At 36.4% G+C, this 25,273-nt stretch overlaps 1 protein-coding gene across 1 annotated transcript in view; it reads right to left on the reverse strand.

The window, feature by feature from the left end:
* Positions 1-25,273, reverse strand: part of hspa4l (heat shock protein 4 like) — a 56,179-nt gene that overhangs the window by 28,042 nt on the left and 2,864 nt on the right. The window contains 11 exon segments of the mRNA XM_062042210.1: positions 4,109-4,180; positions 4,317-4,507; positions 4,606-4,739; positions 9,953-10,059; positions 10,301-10,452; positions 12,469-12,545; positions 12,620-12,864; positions 14,815-14,948; positions 20,412-20,511; positions 20,581-20,703; positions 25,120-25,260. Of these exon segments, the coding sequence (XP_061898194.1) occupies positions 4,109-4,180; positions 4,317-4,507; positions 4,606-4,739; positions 9,953-10,059; positions 10,301-10,452; positions 12,469-12,545; positions 12,620-12,864; positions 14,815-14,948; positions 20,412-20,511; positions 20,581-20,703; positions 25,120-25,260 (1,476 nt within the window).

The following is a 25,273-nucleotide window of genomic DNA, read 5'->3' on the forward strand; positions in this document are numbered from 1 at the left end:
AAACAGGGCGTAGCTGCCGCTGATTGAACCGATACGCAAATACCACATTTTCAATTATTTCGGTTGTCTGTTAAAAACATAGCTATTGGTAGCAATTTGGACATTCCTGCTGTAGGCTACAAGGAGCTAGCAGCTACACAACAGCTGAGCTAAAACAAAATTTAAGCATATCAAATAATTGTAGTTGCTTATTACATACAAAAAGTCGCAGAGAGACAGAAGTCTGTAGAAAGTATTCAGTAACAAACGTGTCCGCATTATTAAACTTTCTACCACAGGAAACATACTGAACAAATACAGCAGTTACTGTCAGACTCTAATCCAGATTACCTTGTCTATCAGAGACATGGTTAAAACCCACAACAACTTTCGTTCTAATTAATGTCCCGGGGGACAAGATTACAGAAAAGACAGATCGAGTGACAAAGGGGGGAGGAATTATGATTTATGAAAGGGAAAACATTAAAAGTAGATCAATTTGAGTATGCTGAAATTAAAATCACATTGTCCTCAGAAATGTATTTCAAGGTAATTGTAGTATACCGACCGACCACAGCTAAAGACATTTTTCTTGATTCATTTTCAGACATCCTCAAACAGCATAGTATGAAAGAAGTAACGTCATGGGGGAAGTTAATCTGGACTGGTTAAGTAAAACACGTAGAAAGAAACTTAAGGATATTATAAACGGCTTCTACATGATACAAATGATAAGCAGCCCTACTAGAATTACAATTGGATGACAAAAATCAAAGAGAACATCTGTAAATACACGAATACAAAACCAGAAAGAAGAGTGCTAAAATAAAAATACCATTGGATTCTAATAAAGACATGAGGACTCAGCTCTCATAAGAGCAATTATAACAGGTCTAAATACAGATCGTATGATTTTAAAGTTTGGAGGAACAAATTTACAATGTTTATGCGGAAGTCTAAGGCTGACTTTCACTTAGAATTAATCAAAGCTGCAAAAGGGAACATTAGAGAGTTATGGAAAACCAGAAAAAAACTTACGGAAAGAGAGCAAACAAGAAACAACACTATAACATTAAATATCAATGGCGCTACTATCGCAGACAGTCTGGACATAAGTAAAAATTTTAATGAACATTTCATCCAGTCTGTACAAACCCTGAATAAAAAGTCCCTCAAAATCAGTGCAAATAATTGTCATTTATTCAGGATGGACTAATTTTAGAATTAACAAATGAAACAAAGTTAAACAAAATCTTCACTGCATTATCAGACTCACGATCTAGAGATATATATATATGGGTTGGACATTATCTTTCTAAAAACATAAGGATTGTATTATTGCTCGTATAACAACAATTGATAAATAAATCAATAACGGAAAACACTTTCCCTACCACGTCGAGAAACTGCTACTATAATTAAATCCATAAAGCAGGAAATAAAGAAGACCAGAACATGTACAGACCAATTAGCCTTCTCCACGTTATAACAAAAGGAATAGAAAATTTGAAGTTAAAAGGTGGCTTTGGAGCAATCAAGGCTGCTCACACGGTCAATAAGAGGGGCATTATGTTGACACATCAATTTAATGAGTATTATATTTATCTATTAGAGCATTTTTGTTGTAAATTGTGAGGTATGGCTGTTAAAAGCTTGGTTGTTGTTATGAATGATGACAGATGTGAACAAGAGCATGTATTGTCTTTGTGTGATGATGTAAATAAGGTGTGGTTGTATTGTATATTAAGAATGTGTCCATGAAGGGGCATTTTAGGACTTTTCTTATCATTGATTACATGCTACAGTATGATTATTTTTTGATTAATTATTGATTATTATGAATGTATATATTTATTATGATTAATTAGTGTCATAATTTTATTGCTTGATTTTTGGATCCCTTTAATTTAGGTAGCCAGGGATTACAGATGGAAAGTAGCTATTTAGATATAATCTGGTACAGAACATATCTGTTTCTGAACTTAATGTTTCTGTGCATTGTCCCATCATAGATAGACTAAATTAAATACAACTATTTAGTGAATTATTGAGGCCACAATAATTCACTAGGTGTTGTAAAATATCAAAGTACTATTGCAAAAGCGAACAGTGACCTCAAACATGACCTGTCCTCCGCCTCTGTTCTTGCTGCGCTTGACTATCAGCTGCCTTTTCTTTTTCTTGGATGTTTCTGAAACTACTAATACTACTACTACTATTACTATTACTATTACTATTACTATTACTACGACTAACACTGTCCCTGTGAGAGGGACAGATGGGGGAGGTGAGTTTGGATTGGGTCAAGTTTGAGCGTGTTGAGGTTTTATTTAATCGATATGATCAATCCGGTACAAGGATAAAGGAACGTAATGATTTAGATTGACAATTGCAGTGGTTGGCGGAAGCAACCCCAACCTCAAAGGAGGGTGCCAATTCAGTAATTAAATGTTTTGTGAATTATTTAATATCCCGACATGGTTTCCCCAAAAAGATTAGGTCAAACAACGGCACCTAATTTAAGAAAACAGGTTAATCTTCTTCAGTCACAAGATCAGCACTTCTCAGGACCAGCAGCTTCCTAGGAAGGTGGAAAGACCATGTGACCAAAATGGTAAGTTTGCAAAATGTAGAATTTGTGTGCCAGTTCCTCTGTGCAGATTTGAGAATGAAAGCAGCCACTCCAGATTCCCTTGCACTCGCTAAGAGGGGCACGGTCAAAGCCAATCCAGGACCGACACCCGATACCTGACTGGAAGGAACCGAGAGGAGAGACAACACCTTGCCAGCGATGACGAGAACAACTAAGGTTGCCAGCCAATGTGTCCACCGGGACTCCAGCAGCTGTGGAAAGAAGTGTCGGGAGTGCCGAAGCAGCGAGGAGGCCTGAAGCAAGCCGAGGGCCTGGACCAAAGCCCCACGCCCCATACTCTGCCCCAGCCTTCCCCAAAGCCCCCACAGCTCCAACTCTACCTGAGTTTTCCCCAATTCCAGCCAGCGCGCACATGCCATTGCACAGTCTGCCCAATGGACTGAACCATACCCCAAGAAGAGACAGAGACAGACTGTTTGAGTGGATCTCTTTCCTCACCAAGGCAGCCAAAAGCCCAACGAGGTGTCGGCAGGCCATCAGCCTGAGGCACCACCGAGCCATCTATACGAGCACTAATCGAACATGGACTCATACGAAATTCAGTTGTGTGTTCAAAATTAATTGGTAATTAACAATATTGGTAACTACATCCATTGCAAATGCCGGGAAAAATATTTTTGCAAATGTCTTACAGTCATAAGTCTATATACATTCATCTATTTATGTTCAATGATGTTCATGATCAAAGTATTTGTTATTCCTTTACTAAATCAAAGGGTAGGCCACTAATTGTGTTCTGTGAGATGGTTTTACTGCAGGCTGGTAACAGCGATCGCTCTGAAGGAGGGTCATAGACGGAATTTTTGCCTCGTATAAAAACATTGAGGTTTTTGCCTCTATCTGTGGTAGAGATTTAACATGTGGTCTACATCAGAAATTGTTTTGGTCCAGGGTCCACCCTGGAAGGAGGGTATGTCGTAGAATTTCTGACCTTTTGACCTATATTTCTTGTCTTTTAAGAATGTCCGCTCATTTTCAATTCTCTTGTATTTTGTGCCATTGAATGGACCAGTTGTGGGACAAAAGTGAATATTAAGTCGTGCCAACCTGTCTACAGAATGTGTTGACTGTCTAAAGGATTCAAGTTGTTATGGAACAGATAGGGAAAACAACAAGACATTGACGCATTTAGATAACAAACAATGACGCACAAGAGACATATAAAAAATGGCAGAACACCGGAACTCGACAGTGATTTTGGCTTGTGTGTGTCTTGTTTACTCCGGAGTAACATGTGGTCTGTCTGCACGGCCAACTTAATTCAACCTGCACTTCTGATAATGGGTAAATAAATTTGTTGTACTAAACTACTTTTGTTGCCTGTTTAAGCTGCGGACAATCCACTACAGTATATTTAAGCAAATGTGTTTGCTGTTTAGTTTTATAATGTTAACTAATTTAGTGACAATAGAGACACCGGTGCATTTATTATGACCATTAAAGAAAAGACAGAATATGGTGGTCCATTTTACTAACCTTACTGGAGGAATTGTCTTCATTTTGTTGGTCCCCCTGGTTTTGGACTTCTTGGTCCACCTGCATTTTGATCTAAGGCGCAACGTTCAAACCTTTTAGCTCACATTGACATTTGCAAGAAAATACACACTTTACTTACTAAATTATTTTTTAAACAAATTACAATTGTTGAAAGTGTTAAGAGTATATAAAATGATAAGTATCATACCTGGTCCCCTGCTCTGCCTTCATTCAGTGGCTCTACATCAATTTGCATGTCCTCCCCTTCTCCTTTCTGCTTCTCAATCAGAGAGGCGCTGGACACACTGAAGATACCGTGTACATTAAAACGTACCTTGACTTTCACTTTGGAGCTGTCTCCATCTGGTTGGGGTACCACATTCTGTACTGTAAAGCGTCCTGGCAACAGATGGGGTGAAACATCACTGCTGCGGTTCATAATCCAATTTTGGGCTTTACAAATTGTCGTAAAACATGTTTAAAATGTCAAACTTTACCAATCCTTTGGTCTGGATATGGAAGCTCTTGGGGGCAACTATAGAAGGCTTCAAGGTCAAAAGGCTCCTTTTTGTGAAAAGTGATCACTTTGGAAAATGGAGCAGCATGATTCTTGCTGTATACCTCACATTCTCTGAAACAAAAACACATAGGGAATTGAAATCGATAGGTAACACATCAGACATTTGAGGAGAATTTGTCAGGCACAGTAAATAATATTTGGAATAAGTCATTTAAACTAGTTATTAGACACAGTAAAGAGCAAAGTATTATTGTGAAATATATAACACATAAGCCCTCTCAGAAATCTTTGTTGTTTGACCATTATAATATTCCATTCTTACTTGCTGTTGAATCCAAAAGCAATTTCAGTATAATATGAGGAGGTACATTAGTGCAATGGTGGTAAAATTACATAAGTAATCAAAGACTCAACATATAAGTTCACACTCATGTAAAACATCAGAGTTAATGTCTTTTTAAACAAGCTTTGCTTACAGTAGTGATTCTCAAACTGTGGTACCAAGCTTCATCTAGTGCAGGGGTCACCAACCTTTTTGAAACCAAGGGCTACTTCTTGGGTACTGATTAATGCGAAGGGCTACCAGTTAGATACACACTTAAATAAATTGCCAGAAGTAGCCAATTTGCTCAATTTACCTTTAACTCTGTTATTATTAATAATTAATGATATTTATGTTTGTGGAAACACTGATCATCTTAATGATTTCTCACAATAAATATATATAGAAACAGATAAATATCAATATGCAACACTTTATTTTTATATTTTCTCTAAGTGCACATTTTTCAAATTGAACATTTTCAAATGATCACTTCTAAGACAGTCTTGTGAAATCACAATATCCCATTTTAACTAGCTAGCCACTAACATTTTTTAACAAATCATGAATTACTTTGCACCATGTTTGTACAAATAATAACTCATGTAAAATACAAAAGTAAACTCTCAAATTTTTAAATCATGTCACACTTTGAACTGGACACCAAATCTGTTATCTGTTTCTTTGTCAGTTAGTGGGAAGCCTGGCATTGCATGCTGTTAACTAGTGTGTTGTACTCTGGTGTGTAACTTGACACTGCAACTCTGAGTGAGTCTTGCAGATGTGCATCAGTGAGGCGTGTTCTGTGTTTGTTCTTGATGAAGTTCATGTCAGAAAAGGCTGATTCACAAAGATAAGATTTTTCCTCATTGTTTGCGGAACCTTCTTAATCTTTTGGACATATTTTCACAGCAATCTGGCCTTAAGCTTAATTATGATAAATGTAAAATGTTAAGGATCGGAAATCTAAAGGGAACGTCCTTTCGAATGGAATGCAAAGTGCCTGTTTTGTGGACAGATGGACCAGTTAACATACTTGGTGTTGTTGTCCCAGAAAATCTGGAAGATCTAGGCTCAGTAAATTATGATAATCGACTAAGAAAGCTGGACAAAATTATGCAATTACGGAAAGGGAAATCCCTAAACTTGTATGGTAAAATGTCTATTGCCAACTCGTTAATTATTCCTCAATTTATTTATTTGTTTTTGTCATTACCAACTCCATCACAAAACTTTTTTTAAGATTTATGAGCGGAGGTTCTTCGATTTTGTCTGGAACGGCAAACCAGAAAAGATTAAAAGAAAGGTTTTGTACAAAGAGTATGAATATGGGGGCCTGAAACTTCTCAACCTTGAAGCTATGTGTCTGTCTTTAAAAGCATCAATTGTTCCAAAGATGTATTTAAACATTGAGTGGTACACAAATGTCCTGTTGGACAAAAAACATGTACTGTATCAAAAGAAATTGTATCCTTTTTTACAAGTGATCCCCTCCCAGAGAGTCTGCTGGGAAACATGGCGGGGTTCATAAAGGAAACAATCCACTCATAGTGGTGTTTTCAATTTTATGTGCCAGAAAAAAGAGACGATATTTTGCAGCAGTTAATATGGATGAACTCTAATATTGTAATAGATGGAAAGCCTTTCTTTTGGAAAAATATGTTTGAAAGAGGAATCATTTTTGTCAATGATATTATCAATGAGAATGGTAAAATTATGAAGTATGATGAATTTAGAGCTATGTATGGTGATGCTTGCTCAAGCTTTTCATTTTATTAACTAACTGGAGTAATTGGAAAAAGATGGAAACAAATAATTAATTATGGAACTTCTAAATTATTAGTTTGTAAACCTCTAATAAGAAATTCTAGTTGGCAAAAAGGAACTAAGATAAATAGAAAAATATATAATTTTTATTTAATAAAGAAATCTTTGAAGGCTGCCTCATACAACACAAATGGAAAATGGGAGGACTTTTTTGACTGCCCGTTGCCATGGGATGCCATATTCAAACTAATCTATAAAACCACTATCGATGTGCAAAATCGTTATTTTCAAATTAAAATTATTTATAACTTCTTACCCACAGGGAAAATGTTCAAATTATGGAATATGACAGAGTCAGATGATTGCCAATTTTGTTGTCAGGAGCCTGAATCCACCCTGCATTTGTTTTGGTATTGTCATATTGTGTCTTTGTTTTGGGTGGAAGTTGAAAAAATGTGTTTAAGGATTGGTTTGTTTATGAAGCTTAATGTGGTTTCTGTTATTTTAGGAGAGTTCATTGACAATCATGATTTAGTCAATTTAATTATAGTACTCGGTAAAATGTTTATTTTTAAGGCCAAAAACAGATATTCACTTAGTATTACTTTCTTTAAAATATTTATTCAGTATTTTCTAACTTTAGAAAGTTACATGGTTGAAAACGATAATGATGCCAAAAAACATTTTAAAAAAGATGAGAAGTCCTCAAAGGCTTATTTTGAAAGTATAATTATGTTTATAGATTATATGATATCTGTTGTTGTGTTCCCTAATTTGAGTGACCTGGACATAATCTGGACTGTACATAAATGCTTATTTTGAAAATGTAATTTTGTTTATAAATTATATGCAATCTGTTGTGTTCCCTAATTTTTTTCTGTGTACATGAATGAAGGTGTGTGTTGCTGAGTCCGACTTGGACATTATCTGGACTGGGCCTGGTTTAAAAAACCCTTTAAACAAATCTAATTTCATTGACAACCTGGTCTGTTGAAGATAAGGCCCTTTTTTTAAAAATAAAATAAAATAAGATAAATAAATAAAAAACATTTTCTTGGATAAAAAAGAAAGTAAAACAATATAAAAAAAATTACATAAAAAATAGTAATTAATGAAAATGTTAGTGGACCAGCAGCCTATACAATCATGTGTGCTTCAGGGACTGTGTCCCTTGCAGATGTGTTGTCTATGTTGTGGGAACCAGAATATTGGTAGCAGAAAGAAATAACCCCTTTTGTGTGAGTGGGTGTGGATGAGTGTGCATGGGGGAGGTTGTTTGGGTTGATGCACTGATTGAAAGTGTATCTTGTGTTTTTTCTATGTAGATTTAATTTTTTTTTTTTAAAATAAAAAATTAAAATCTGGTCCTTACGGGCGACCTGGTGCCCGCGGGCACCGCGTTGGTGACCCCTGCTAGTGGTACACCAAATAATCACTTAATTAAATATTCAAACACGGTGTTACTTTTCAAACTATGTGTAATGTTACAGTGGCCAAAATATTAAATATACTTGTTAAATAAAACTTCTGCCTTGTTTTTAATGAATATTTAGGTCTACTACGTTACTGTATTTTAATGTTAGCCATTATTGTGGTACTTGGAGAGCCAAATGTTTGAGAAGCACTGGCTTACACCACTGTTGTTACCAGCAAGAATTATGCAGAGTAGCACACACATCCTCAGTCTTATACATCCATATTGCAATGATTAACTTATTGAGTGTGACAGTAAAATACAGTGGAACCTTTAAACTGAAACTCCAAAATATTTTTCTAATAACATGACTTGTCCAGGGTGTACGCCGCCTTCCGCCCAGATGCAGCTAGGATAGGCTCCAGCACCCCCCGCGACCCCGAAAGGGACAAGTGGTAGAAAATGGATGGATGGACACTGCATAGGGCCTGATTTACAAAAGGTCTGGTGTATTAAATAAAACACATAAAAACTTGATAGCACATACAAAGTTGATCTAAGCTTGTGTGTCGAAGATTGCATCTTTTAAATGAACAAACACCCTCAGAAAATTAATTTTGAGTGTTAGCTTTCATGTTTTTGCAGAATATATGCTGATTACCAGAATGCCCACAATACTGGGAGGAGGAGATGCAAATATAATCCTTTAGCACCCACAATGTGATTTCTCAAGTACGAAACTGTTTGGAGACCTTGTTTTTGCGTCTATATTTAGCACGTTTGGAAGGTAGGCCTATGTGCACAGTTGCACGCAAATTGGTGTAGAGAGAAGGAGATGATCTGTGCAATGACAGACGAGAGAGAGAGAGACAATCCACCAGGCATGTGTCGACATATTTGGACGTATCGTCTGTACAGCAATTCCATTTTATAGCTGCTGGATGATTTATTAGCTGAATGGAAGAAATCCTTTTAGTGTCTGCTGGTGTTTTTTTTATATGGCATTCATTTTTTTCATTTAAGATATCTCCTACATTGAGAAAAAAATATATAACATTGCATTTTCTGGCGTCTGCATCATTCCAGCGCACCATCATACATAATAAAACTAAACAAAAATGTGTTAGCTGCTGTTTATTGAATAAAGAAGTAATAAATTACTAACCCTTGGATAATGTGAAAGATGTTTACAAGTGTCATACAATTGTAACAATGTGTTTTAAAAAAAACAACCGAACATTACTTTTTAAGTATACAAAGAGGTAAACTGTTTGAAAAACTAAAATAAAATATATTTACGCAGCCTTGGATAATATGTGAGAAATACTAGTGTCAAACTAGTGCTAAGAGGTGGTAAATATAATGTAACAAAATACTGCATTAGGTTAAAAAATAGCATTAATAAAACAAAAACTAAATTAAATTACTCACTCTAGGATAATATGGGACAGAGCTATAAACGTGTCATGCTAGTGTAAACATGTGGTGTAATTTCAATGCACACGTGAGATATGAAGCTGTTTAAATTCAAAATCCCAATATATTTGCAGGGTTCATTGAGCAAAGTGTGTTTTTGTAACTTTTGTGTTTTACAGGGTTGTGATGTTTATTCCTTTTGAAGCACAGCTTCACTTATTTGCTCACAAGAACTGCACCAGTTTTTAAAAGTGTCTCTCCGTGACAAAGCAGTGTGAGATGTAAACACTCAAGAGCCAAAGTAGCTCAGTTAAAAACGGTTTATAATCAGCAATCTGTATGTCGTGAACATATTTTACTACTACGGGAGAATGAAGTGTGTACAAAGAGGGAATGTGTCCTCACCCCAGTCCATCTTCTGTTGTCGATTTCCAGCGTAGAGTAATGGGGAAGGGCACAACATCAGTGATGGAGAACTCACGCACTTTAAAGGCTGGAGACAAAATTGCACACTGCACCAAAACACAAAAGTATAAGCATTAACACATTTACAAATTTAAGTAATATCGCCAGCCTGGATGCTTTTCTGTTGCACTGCAATGACATCCTTGAAACATGATGCAGTAAATTTGTTATAGATTTTACAGCCTAAAAAAAGTGTATACAATATTTATCAATCAGACTATGTCTTCTATCCTGGACTTCTCTGAGGGCGGAGCCTTTTATTTTAAATGTCCCAAAGAAACTTATCACCTGAAGGGCGCAGCCTCTAGCGACAGCTTCATCAGCATTGAGGGTGGTGCTGACGTCTTTGCCAAAGAATTTGCCGATCCTCTCTTTAATGGCTGGCATTCTCGTCGCTGCCCCAACGATCTCCACGGAGTAGATGTCATCCCGGCTCAGTTCTGCAACAAATTGAATTGAATGTAAATGTCTCCCAAATTCCAATTTAATGCCATGAACTTGAATTAACAGGAAGAAGAATTGCAATTACAATTTAAAATGAATAATTGAAATCCCTTGAAATTCCAATTGATAATTATGTTCTAATCCAGAATAATTATTTTCATTGTAATCCCTACATGACTATTTTGTATATTCTATAGAAAGATTCTTAAGGTACTATAAATCTTATGTTCACTTTATTTTATTCAAACAAGTGTTAAGTATACAATAATGGATAGTTGTTTGCCTTATGTACACATTATATTTTAATTGCAAACCTTTTTCATTGGCAATTAAGAATAAAACAATTTATAGGCTGATCTACTAAAGATTTACATGTATCAAACAAGTGCAAGCTTGATAGCCCACAAAAAGCTGATCTACTAAAATCATGAACAGAGGATTGCATCTCTTAAATAAGCAAAAAAAAGAGTACAATTCATTTAGCATATCTGTCTTCATTCATGTACAGTACATGCAGAATGTATGCAGATTATTTGAAAGCCCACAATAGCAGGAGCTGGAGATGCAAATAATAATCATTTAGCACTTGCAATGTGATTTATCAAGCATGAGACCAGAGTTTTCTGTCTATATTTAGAATGTTTGAATGTGTCTGCTGGCTTTTTTTTAAAAGGTGTGGATTTTTTCATATAGTAGATGTATTATTAACATGTCTCTTAGATTTAAAAAATTATTGCAATACACATTTTCTTGCACCTAGATCATTCCAGCGCACGCTCGCAGTTAGTGCCAGTATCTCCCAGAGTGCAACATTGGTGTGCTAAAAAGTGGGTTGCGTTGTAGATCTCGTTGCAAGACAGCTTTTAAAATGCAAAGTGGTACAAATTATAGTTGTCTGTTGCATGTTTCAAAACATAGCAACATTAATGTGGAGGGAAATGAGTGCCTCAAAGCTGACAGCTCATTTCTCACTTCAATCCTCATTTAATTAGAGTAGTCTGCACCACTTTTACACTTGTTATCAATTGTACTCCCAGTCTTAGTAGATCACTCGCAACACGCCATTATGTAGTTTGCACAGATGATTTAATTTAATGTATGATAACTTTCAAATTATGGAAAATACTTTACTTTATCCAAGTACAGTGCTACCTCAGTTTACATTACTAATGCATTCCAAAGCATTCCCTGAAAACCCAATTGTATGAAAACCATTTTTCTTATAAAAAAAATACTGTAATGTAAAAAAAACAATCCTTTTCAGACACCCAAAAATCCATCCATCCATTTTCTACTGCTTGTCCCTTTCGGGGTCGCAGGGGGTCGCTGGATATCTCAGCTGCATTTGGGCGGAAGAAATATTAACCGAGAACACTTTTTATGGAGAATAATGATATTTTTTCACACAGAAAACAATGCGAAATATAATAAATGAAATTGATAAAAACAAACAAAACATATTTTACTTGTATTGGTCTATTGTTGGCGAGGCGACGGAAGAAGGGAGGCCATAAGGGGTGTGGCGTTCAGTGACACTCTGGAAACAAGGATTCCAATGCTCTCGTTGACTTTGATTGGACTAATGTTGTATGCTAAAACTTTGACTTTATGTTCGCTTATTTTGCAACCACAGTCCATAAAACAAATACACATACTGAGTCACCAATAATAATTTTACTAAAACCCAGACATTTTTGTTGAAAATTTTCACCTAAAACCGAATCATCCTAAAAAGCAGGGCGTATGAAAACTGAAGTATCATTGTATTTAAAATAGAAGGAATTACTGTTTACTTTTAGTGTTTTTTAAGTATTTTTAGTATTTAAGCTAAAACCTTGGTTAAACGGGACAAATTGTTGCTGTAAGGAATTTTCCTGAATTGCAATTTTAACATGCTGTGTGTGGGTGGACCCAGTTCAATTCCAATTATTGAATTAAATTGAATTTAAATTCTAAATTAGGAACAATATATATCTGGTATGAGTGAATTCAAGTAAATTGTTAAAACATACTTGAGTGTTCAAGGACGACCTTCAGTGGCATCTCCACCCGCATTAGATACTGGGAACACATCTCTTCAAAATGGCCTCTGTGGGTTAGAATTAAAAAGTATAAATTACATCAAATGTTACCATACCTAAAAGAGAGAGCCTTTCTTTGGACCTGTTCATCCTACTAGTAACATCAATGTCATTCATGAAGCATTCGATGTTGAGAGGCAGGTCTGAGGAGTTGGCACTCATCAGCTTCTTGAGTTTCTCACACTCCTGATGCAGACGCAACAAGGCTCTCGGGTTCTCGCGCACGTGCAGTTTATACTTGGCCTTGAACTCCTCACAAAAGTAGTTCACCAGGGCCTCGTCGAAGTTACGCCCACCCAGGTAGGGGTCGAACGCTGACGCGAGGACCTGAAACAGGAATCGATGAGGATAAAACTTGAGTGTGAACAATAAATAAATAAATACAAAATTAAAAAAAAAAAATATATATATATATATATATATATATATATATATATATATATATATATATATATAAACTTGAGTGTGAACAATAAATAAATAAATACAAAATTAAAAAAAAAAAAAAATATATATATATATATATATATATATATATATATATATATATATATATATATATATATATATATATATATATATATATATATATATATATATATACAGTTGTGCTCATAAGTTTACATACCCTGGGAGAATTTATGATTTCTTGGCCATTCTTCAGAGAATATAATGATAACACAAAAACCTTTCTTCCACTTATACTTAATGGTTGTGTGAAGCTATTTATTGGCAAACAACTGTGTTTACTCTTTTTAAATCAAAATGACAAAAGAAAGTACCCAAATGACCCTGATCAAAAGTTTACATACCCCAGTGACTTTGATCTGATAACATGCACAAAAGTTGACACAAACAGGTTGGAATGGCTAATCAAGGTTTCAATCCTCAACTGTGACCTGTTTGTTTGTAATTAATGTGTGTGTATAAAAGGTCAGTGAGTTTCTGGATTCTGAGTCATGGGGAAGGCAAAATAATTGTCAAAGGATCTGCGAGAAAAGGTAATTAAACTGCATAAAACAGGAAAGGGGTATAAAAAGATATCCAAGTTAAAACAGGAAAGGGGTATAAAAAGATATCCAAGTTATTGAGAATGCCAATCAGCAGTGTTCAAACGCTGATTAAGAAGTAGAAAATGAGGGATTCAGGTAGACCAGCAAAGATTTCAGCCACAACTGCCAGGAAAATTGTTCGAGATGCAAAGAAAAATCCACAAATAACTTCAGCTGATATACAGGACCCTCTGACCTTTTATACACACACATTAATTACAAACAAACATGTCACAGGTGAGGATTGGAACCTTGATTAGCCATTCAAACCTGTTTGTGTCAACTTTTGTGCATGTTATCATATCAAAGTCACTGGGGTATGTAAACTTTTGATCAAGGTCATTTGGGTACTTTCTTTTGTCCTTTTGATTTAGAAAGAGTAAATACAGTTGTTTGCCAATAAATAGCTTCACACAACCATTAAGTATGAGTGGAAAAAAAGGTTTTTGTGTTATCATTAATATTCTCTGAAGAATAGCCAAGAAATCATAAATTATCCTAGGATATGTAAACTTATGAGCACGACTGTATATATATATATATATATATATATATATATATATATATATATATATATATATATATATATATATATATATATATATATATATATACACATACATATATATATATATATATATACACATATATATATATACATACACATATATATATATACATACATATATATATATGTATATATATACATATATATATATATATATATATATATATATACACATATGCATATATATATATACATATATATATATATACATTAATATACATATATTTGTATGTATATATATATATATGTATATATGTATATGTATATATATTTGTATATGTATATATATATTGTGTATATATATATGTGTGTGTATGTATATATACAGTATATGTATATATATGTGTGTATATATATATATATTTATATATGTATATATGTATATGAATGTATGTATATATATATATATATATATATATATATATATATATATATATATGTATGTATATATATGTATATATATGTATATATATATATATATATATATATATATATATATATATATATATATATATATATATATATATATATATATATATATATATATATATATATATATATATATATATATATATATATATATGTATATATATGTGTGCGTGTATATATGTGTGTGTGTATATATGTATATATAAAATAAAATGGACCTTAACTGACCTTGAGTTTGCCTTTGTTGAAAGATGTGATGGAGACCTGGTAAGACGAATGCCCCATGTCCACAAACACAACGTTACGAGGCCTTTCCTCTGGAGTGGGAAGGTCCTGCTTGTAGATCCCATAGGCTAACGCCACTGTCATACACAACACAATTACAACATTGACCTATGCATGTTTACTCTTTTATTTAAGTAAACAGGTAAATAGTAACATACTATTATACAAAAATGTCTTGATGACCTAACGAGAGGCTATTTATGACCACCTGGGAAGGGAAGTAAAGTGAACAGGAAGTGATGGTGACACATCAAATTGCTATCAAACACAAAAGGAGTATGATTAAACAAGCTCTGCTTCTTCCTACTGCTTTTCGAACATGTAGTTTGACCAACTGTATGCATGGTCAAAATAAGCTACAAAACCCAAAACCAGTGAAGTTGGCACATTGTGTAATTCGTAATTAAAAACAGAATACAATGATTTGCAAATCCTTTTCAACTTATATCCAATTGAATAAACTGCAAAGACAAGATACTTAATGTTCGAACTAAGAAACTTTTTTTTTTGCAAATAATCAACAACTTAGAATTTAATGGCAGCAACACATTGCAAAAAAGGTCACAGAGGCATTTTTACCACTGTGTTACATGGCCTTTCCTTTTAACAACACTCAGTAAACGTTTGTGAACTGACGAGACCATTTTTTTAAGCTTTTCAGGTGGAATTATTTTTCATTCTTGCTTGATGTACAGCTTAAGTTGTGCATCAGTCTGGGGTTTCCGTTGTGGTATCTTAGACTTTATACTACACCACACATTTTCAATGGGAGACAGGTCTGGACTACAGGCGGGCCAGTCTAGTACCCGCACTCTTTTTCTACAAAGCCACGCTGTTGTAACACGTGCAGAATGTGGCTTGGCATTGTCTTGCTGAAATAAGCAGGGGCGTCCATGAAATAGACGTTGCTTGGATGGCAACATATGTTGCTCCAAAACCTGTATGTACCTTTCAGCATTAATGGTGCCTTCACAGATGTGTAAGTTACCCATGCCTTGGGCACTAATACACCCCCATACCATCACAGATGCTGGTCCTATTCCTCTTTGGTCCGGAGGACACGACGTCCACAGTTTCCAAAAACAATTTGAAATGTAGACTCGTCAGATCACAGAACACTTTTCCACTTTGCATTAGTCCATCTTAGATGAACTCGGGCCCAGCGAAGCTGGCGACGTTTCTGGATGTTGTTGATAAATGGCTTTCACTTTGCATAGTAGAGTTTTAACTTGCACTTACAGATGTAGCGACAAACTGTAGTTAATGACAGTGGTTTTCTGAAGTGTTCCTGAGCCCATGTGGTGATATCCTTTACACACTGATGTCGCTTTTTTATGCAGTAACGCCTGAGGGATCGAAGGTCACGGGCATTCAATGTTACGTGCAGTGATTTCTCCAGATACTCGGAATCTATTGACAATATTACGGACCGTAGATGGTGAAATCCCTAAATTCCTTGCAATAGCTCGTTGAGAAATGTTGTTCTTAAACTGTTTGACAATTTGCTCACGCATTTGTTCACAAAGTGGTGACCCTCACCCCATCCTTGTTTGTGAATGACCGAGCATTTCATTGAAGCTGCTTTTAAACCCAATCATGGCACCCATCTGTTCCCAATTAGCCTGTTCACCTGTGGGATGTTCCAAATAAGTGTTTGATGAGCATTCCTCAACTTTCTCAGTCTTTTTTGCCACTTGTGCCAGCTTTTTTAAAAACATGTTGCAGGCATCAAATTCCAAATGAGCTAATATTTGCAAAAATAACAGTTTACCAGTTCGAACGTTAAATATCTTGTCTTTGCAGTCTATTCAATTAAATATAGGTGAAAAAGGATTTGCAAATCATTGTATTCTGTTTTTATTTACCATTTACACAACGTGCCAACTTCACTGGTTTTGGGTTTTGTAATACCATAATACAAATCTTATAATCTCCCTGGCTTTATTATGATTCACTGCGCCAGCGTAACTGACGGCAGCTTGCTCCTCCCCCTGCAAACCTTCTAGTATCTTGACTTGCACCTCCAATACATTCCAATAAAGTTCAACAAATTCAATATAAAGTAAACAGAATGAGCATTTAGATAGTCATATAGTAACTTGGCATTATTCATTTAAATGATTATAAATCTGTCAAGTTTCTCTTTACTTCAGAGAGTAAAATACAGATTATCTGACACACCTAGGATAATCAATGGATAATATGAATCATAATACGTCATTGTTATTATGACTGTATTATTAATAGTGCATCTCCTGCTAGTTAAGTCTTTATTTGTTTTTAAAAACTAGTGACGGCTTTCTGATTTTAATCGAGGGTCCTTGAGCACACCACAGTTACGTGCAATGAGATGCAAAAGTGAAACGTAGGGTTGTAACGGTATTGTAGATACCACAGTATTTCGGTTCCAAAGTCTTCACAATAATACCGTGACGTGTATCAAACAAAAACTTGGTGTGTAGTTTTTTTTGGCGCTTCTGCGTTGGATCTGAAAATAAACTACATCTCCAAAAATTCTCTGTGCAGCGCAAGACCGGCAGGGTGGGGCCGTGGAATGCTATAAGCAGGAAATAAAGTGTGTTTGTAGTGGATGAAAGAAATTGTGGTTTTCATAGTTTTCAGCAAAATCTGTCCATAACTTTCAGTTATTTTGCTAACCGAAAGGCAAACAAACCCTGGCAAAAACATAACTTTTTTGGCAGAGGTAAGAAAGTCTGCGTTCTGAGCACCACTTTCGTCTCAAGCGTTTCCAAAGCGAAATAGCCAGCTGGTCACGTCTGGGCTCATGGGTGGAAATCACCAAAAAAACTGTACACCGCAGGCAGAAGGCAGGGCACAGCCTGGGCTGGACAAGTCGCCACCTCATAAACCATCACCACTAAAGTGTATTTGAAGCCAGCAAAGCCAAACATCAGTTTGTCAGGTATTTACAGTATTAAAAGTTAAATTTTAGGGATTTCACCATATACGGTCCGTAATATCATGTAAAGGTTCAGAGAATCTGGAGAAATCACTGCACGTAAGCGATGATATTACGGACCTTCGATCCCTCAGGCTGTACTGCATCAAACAGCGAAATCAGTGTGTAAAGTATATCACCACAGGGGCTCAGGAACACGTCAGAAAACCACTGTCAGTAACTAGTTTGTCGCTACATCTGTAAGTAAAACTCTGTGTAAAGCGAAAGACATTTATCATCGTTGAAACACTTGTTGAAAAATTTCGCTGGGCCTGAGCTCATCTAAGATGGACTGATGCAAAGTGGAAAATTGTTCTGTGGTCTGACGAGTCCACATTTCAAATTGTTTTTGGAAACTGCGGACGTCGTGTCCTCCGGACCAAAGAGGAAAATAACCATCCAGATTGTTATAGGCGCAAAGTTCAAAAGCCAGCATCTGTGATGGTATGGGAGTGTATTAGTGCTTAAGGCATGGGTAACTTACACATCTGTGAAGGCGCCATTAATGCTGAAAGGTACATACAGGTTTTGGAGCGTATGTTGCCATCCAAGCAACATTATCATGGACACCCCTGCTTATTTCAGCAAGACAATGCCAAGCCACGTGTTACAACAGCGTGGCTTCATAGTAAAAGAATGTGGGTACTAGACTTGCCTCTCTGTAGTCCAGACCTGTCTCCCATTGAAAATGTGTGGCACAGTATAAAGCCTGAAATACCACAACGAAGACCCCGGACTGTAGAACAACTTAAGCTGTACACAAGCAAGAATGGGAAAGAATTCCACCTGAAAAGCTTAAAAAATTGGTCTCCTCAGTTCCCAAACGTTTACTGAGTGTTGTTAAAAGGAAAGGCCATGTAACACAGTGGTAAAAATACCCCTGGGCCAACTTTTTTGCACTGTGTTGCTGCCACTAAATTCTAAGTAAATGATTATTTGCAAAAAAAAATTAATTTTCTCAGTTCGAACATTAAATATCTTGTCTTTGCAGTCTATTCAATTGAATATAAGTTGAAAAGGATTTGCAAATCATTGTATTGTTTTTATTTACGAATTACACAACATGCCAACTTCACTGGTTTTGTGTTTTGTACATGTTTGTAGTAATAAATATGATTAGAACATTTTAGCATTATGTTTGTGTTCAATTACAGTAAGTGTGTTTGTCCTACACATTCCTGCCACTTTGTTTTACACACTATGGCATTTTTAAGTCTTTTTTGTTTTTTTACATTTACCACAATAATATGGTACCGTGGCCTTTATACTGTGATAACATCGTACTGTGAGATTTCGATACCGTTACATCCCTCGTGAAACGTGGATTTTTTTTTTCCTATGCTGCCAGATATTTAGTAGATTTTTACTTTTCTTCTATCACCTCGTCATTGTTCCAAAATGTTGATGCAGTGTGTGAATGCTTAAAGGTGAGCTTTGATGATGTTATGATGTCTGTGTTATGTTTAGTGAAGTGTTCGAAGTTCGGTTTGTAGCTATGCAGGTATAAGAAACCAGTTTGCATTCTTGAAAGAGGGTGTAAGTAGTTTTAGACATTCCTTATTTAATTCAAGCAACCTTATTATTGAACTTTCACAGCTACACTACCGTTCAAAAGTTTGGGGTCACCCAAACAATTTTGTGGAATAGCCTTCATTTCTAAGAACAAGAATAGACTGTCGAGTTTCAGATGAAAGTTCTCTTTTTCTGGCCATTTTGAGCGTTTAATTGACCCCACAAATGTGATGATCCAGAAACTCAATCTGCTCAAAGGAAGGTCAGTTTTGTAGCTTCTGTAACGAGCTAAACTGTTTTCAGATGTGTGAACATGATTGCACAAGGGTTTTCTAATCATCAATTAGCCTTCTGAGCCAATGAGCAAACACATTGTACCATTAGAACACTGGAGTGATAGTTGCTGGAAATGGGCCTCTATACACCTATGTAGATATTGCACCAAAAACCAGACATTTGCAGCTAGAATAGTCATTTACCACATTAGCAATGTATAGAGTGTATTTCTTTAAAGTTAAGACTAGTTTAAAGTTATCTTCATTGGAAAGTACAGTGCTTTTCCTTCAAAAATAAGGACAATTCAATGTGACCCCAAACTTTTGAACGGTAGTGTATATTAATTTTATAGTTACCTTATGATGTTTTTTTTTAAATAAAAAACATATGGCTGGAAAAAAAGTCTTCAAATTTTACAAAAGTCCAGGGCCCCCCGTGGTTGGGCACCTACAAGATTCCCACTGACTCCTTCCTCCCACTTCGACGCTGCTGCTCATACTGTGTAACTATTAGTGTTGCTAACATTTCTCAATACATGGAATCTATTATGTTGGATAAGTATGTAAAAAGTGGATAAACTACACAATAGTGCTTCTTGGAGCCACTCACTCGTGTGGACAAACTCATTGAAGCTATGTCATGTAAAACACTAATTATTACTATCATAAATTTTCATTTGAAATATTTCATTTTTAACAATATTCTCCACTATTTGGCAAGAAGATGTACTATGATCCCACAAGTTCTTTGTTATCCACAATATTGCAATATCGGATCTTTTAACAGCACTGACCTGCAGTGGTGTCATTTATTAACCGTAAACAGTTCAGCCCCGCTATTTGCGTCGCATCCAACACGGATCGCCGCTCAGCATCTGTAAAAAAGCTTGGTACCTGCAGAGGGAGTAGACAATCTCAATATTACGTCATGTTACGGATCGTAGCAACGTTTGCATCACTCACAGAGACGACACAATCCACCACAGGCTTCTTCAAGGCAGACTCTGATGTCTCCTTCAGCTTGGAGAGCAGCATCCCTGTGATCTGTTCTACTGTAAATACCTTGTCCTCGTCCAAATAACGTACCTGGAAACACAATGTTTCATGTCTTTATGAGAGATTACACGTTGCTAGTACACCTATAGTTTTCAGATAAAATACAAACATTTATTAAAAAAAAGATAAATACTGTACAAATCTGTCTATGCATGTTCTCATTCATCCAGGTCATTGTAATCTCAGGGAATTCAATCGATCGCAACTGGACTGCTCGCTGGGTTTCGCCCTATCGTATCCTTACCCAGGCACAGTCTCCTGGTTTTGGAGTATAAACATTTGAGGTTTTGGCACCAGCCGCCAGACTAGATCTGACCAATCTATGTCTATGAACACGAACTGATGAAGCCTACTCGGATGAGAGGCAAACGTCTTCTAAGACAAAACAAGCAGTCCAGTTGCGATCGATTAAATGTCCTGTGATTACTGTACGAATCCACTTTTTTAAGTTAAAAAATAGCAAAATAAGAATGTTACTGCACGTTGCAATTAATGTGTGACAATAAACCAATTCAGAATATATCTGTTTAATGACATAACTAACATGCAGAGTTTTACAAAAATGTAATCTTATTCTTGAACGAGGTTATAGAAATCCTAAAGGGACATCTTTTTTTTTTATAGTGCAAAGAGACTTTATTAGACCAGAAATATGAGAAAACAAATATTTCGGAAACTATAAATGTGCTTATTTGTTAATATTTTTTTGGTAAAACGGTAAATATGAAAATTCACACATAACAACAATAATTATATCTTAGCAACAAAAATACGGCAATTTAAAAATTCACATTTTGTGGAAGCATGGGTAGTTTTTAGCGTTTTTATGTTATGGGCTGATTAAAGAACAACACCATCCTAAAGCTTAGACAGTGGTGTCCAAAATTCGGGGCATAGCTCATTTTTTTACAATCAGGAAAGAGTTCATATAACGTAACAAGCAAGTAAGCTGAGACGTGCACTATTTCTTTAATGTTATTTAATTATTTGCTGTTGCTATCGGTATAAACTATTAAGCATTCTTCCATTTTCTGAATGAGGCCCTTGCAGGAAACATTTTTGACACCCCTAAACAATGACATCATATAACTTTTCAGTCCAATAACTTTGTGTCACGTATACAGTGCATCCGTCCCCAAAATTCTACACACAATACCCTGTAGTAACATTGTGGGAAAAGTTGTTTTTATTTTTGCAATTGTATAAAAAATGTAAAAGTAAAAAAAACACATGTTCATAAGTATTCACAGCATTTGCTCAATACTTTGTTGATGCACCTTTGGCAGCAATTACAGCCTCAGTTACAGCCTTTTTGATGCCACAAGCTTGGCACATCTACAAACCCCTTTTCCATATGAGTTGGGAAATTGTGTTGGATGTAAATATAAACAGAATACAATGATTTGCAAATAATTTTCAACCCATATTCAGTTGAATATGCTACAATGACAACATATTTGATGTTCAAACTGATAAACTTTTTTTTTTTTTTGCAAATAATCATTAACTTTAGAATTTGATGCCAGCAACACGTGACAAAGAAGTTGGGAAAGGTGGCAATAAATACTGATAAAGTTGAGGAATGCTCATCAAACACTTATTTGGAACATCCCACAGGTGAACAGGCAAATTGGGAACAGGTGGGTGCCATGAATGGGTATAAAAGTAGATTCCATGAAATGCTCAGTCATTCACAAACAAGGATGGGGCAAGGGTCACCACTTTGTCAACAAATGCGTGAGCAAATTGTTGAAACGTTTAAGAAAAAACTTTGTCAACCAGCTATTGCAAGGAATTTAGGGATTTCACCATCTACGGTCCGTAATATCATCAAAGGGTTCAGAGAATCTGGAGAAATCACTGCAAGTAAGCAGCTAAGCCCGTGACCTTCGATCCCTCAGGCTGTACTGCATCAACAAGCGACATCAGTGTGTAAAGGATATCACCACATGGGCTCAGGAACACTTCAGAAACTCACTGTCAGTAACTAGTTGGCCGCTACATCTGTAAGTGCAAATTAAAACTCTCCTATGCAAGGCGAAAACCGTTTATCAACAACACCCAGAAACGCCGTCGGCCCCGCTGGGCCTGAGCTCATCTAAGATGGACTGATACAAAGTGGAAAAGTGTTCTGTGGTCTGACGAGTCCACATTTCAAATTGTTTTTGGAAACTGTGGACGTCGTGTCCTCAGGACCAAAGAGGAAAAGAACCATCCAGATTGTTATAGGCACAAAGTTGAAAAGCCAGCATCTGTGATGGTATGGGGGTGTATTAGTGCCCAAGACATGGGTAACTTACACATCTGTGAAGGCGCCATTAATGCTAAAAGGTACATACAGGTTTTGGAGCAACATATGTTGCCATCCAAGCAACGTTACCATGGACGCCCCTGCTTATTTCAGCAAGACAATGCCAAGCCACGTGTTACATCAACGTGGCTTCATAGTAAAAGAGTGCGGGTACTAGACTGGCCGGCCTGTAGTCCAGACTTGTCTCCCATTGAAAATGTGTGGCACATTATGAAGCCTAAAATACCACAACGGAGACCCCCGGACTGTTGAACAACTTAAGCTGTACATCAAGCAAGAATGGGAAAGAATTCCACCTGAGAAGCTTAAAAAATGTGTCTCCTCAGTTCCCAAACGTTTACTGAGTGTTGTTAAAAGGAAAGGCCATGTGGTGAACATGCCCTTTCCCAACTACTTTGGCACGTGTTGCATCCATGAAATTCTAAGTTAATTATTATTTGCAAAAAAAAGATAAAAGTTTATGAGTTTGAACATCAAATATCTTGTCTTTGTAGTGCATTCAATTGAATATGGGTTGAAAAGGATTTGCAAATCATTGTATTCCGTTTATATTTACATGTAACACAATTTCCCAACTCATATGGAAACGGGGTTTGTATCTTTGGGCAGTTTCGCCTATTACTCTGTGCAGCACCTCTCAAGCTCTATCAGGTTGGATGGGAAGCGTCGGTGCGCAGCCATTTTCAGATCTCAATCGGATTCAAGTCTGAGCTCTAGCTGTGCCACTCTAGGACATTTACAGAGTCGACCTGAAGCCGTTCCTTTGATATCTTGGCTGTGTGCTCAGGGTCATTGTCCTGCTGAAAGATCAACCATCGCCCCAGTCTGAGTTCAAGAGTGCTCTGGAGCAGGTTTTCATCCAGGATGTCTCTGTACATTGCTGCATTTATATTTCCCTCTATCCTGAATAGCCTCCCAGTTCCTCCACTGAAAAACATCCCCACAGCATGATGCTGCCACCACCATGCTTCACTGTAGGAATGGTATTAGCCTGGTGATGAGCGGTGCCTGGTTTCCCCCAAACATGACGCCTGGCATTCACACCAAAAAGTTCAATCTTTGTCTCATCAAAGCAGAGAATTTTATTTCTCATGATCTGAGAGTCTTTCAGGTGCATTTTGGTAAACTTTTTAATAAGCAATGGCTTCCGTCTGGCTACTTTACCAAGCAGGTCTGATTGGTAGATTGCTGCAGAGATGGTTGTCCTTCTTGAATGTTCTTCTCTCTCCACAGAGGAATGTTGTAGCTCTGACAGAGTGACCATGGGCTCCTCGGTCACCTCCCTGACTAGGGCCATTCTCCCCCGATCGCTCAGTTTAGACGGCTAGCCAACTCTAGGAAGAGTCCTGGTGGTAACAAACGTCTTCCATTTACGGATGATGGAGGCCACTGTGCTAATTGGGAACTTCAAAGCAGCAGATATTTTTCTGTACCCTTCCCCAGATATGTGCCTTGAGACAATCCTGTCTCGGAAGTCTACAGACAAATTATTCAAATTCATTCTTGGTTTGTGCTCTGCCACTCACTGATAAATGTGGTACCATATATATAGACAGATGTGTGCCTTTACAAATCATGTCAAACCAACTGAATTTAACACAGGTAGACTCCAATTAAGCTGTAGGAACATCTCAAGGATGATCAGTTGAAACAGGTTTCCCCTAATCTCACTTTTGAGCTGTAAACACTTATGTACATGTGATTTCTTAGTTGTTTTTTAATAAATTTGCAAAATGGTCTAAAAAAAACTTTGATAAGGTGGAGACTTCTCCAGGGTGTACCCTGCCTTCCGCCCAAGTGCAGCTGGGATAGACTTCAGCAAACACCCCCCACCCCTTTTACCCCGCAATCCAAAGAGGGACAATTGGTAGAAAATGGATGGATGGATGAACTTTTTCACATTTTCATTATGGGGTATTGTGTGTAAAATTTTGAGGACAAAAATAAATGTATTCCATTTTGGAATAAGGATGTAACTTAACACAATCTGTAAATAGTGACGCACTGCGAATACCTGCCGGATGCACTGTACAGTGTCTATATTACACAGGCTGAGGTACATAAACAAATCTGCTGTGCAAAGACGAATACTATGGGTGAAAAAAATCAAGCACAAAAGTCTATAAGTACTTTACCTTAAGTCCAGTGTTTCCACTGGCCAGTTTATGCAAGGTATATGGTAGTTTGTTTTTTTCTCCTTGCACAAACGGGTCATCAAATGCTCGGCCATGGAACCTTTTGAAGCCATGAAGTGTGTTTTTGAAGTTAGTTATCACCTGCAAAAAGCAC

This window comes from Entelurus aequoreus, linkage group LG03 (genome assembly GCF_033978785.1).
Source record: "Entelurus aequoreus isolate RoL-2023_Sb linkage group LG03, RoL_Eaeq_v1.1, whole genome shotgun sequence".
NCBI classification, from domain to species: Eukaryota; Metazoa; Chordata; class Actinopteri; order Syngnathiformes; family Syngnathidae; genus Entelurus; species Entelurus aequoreus.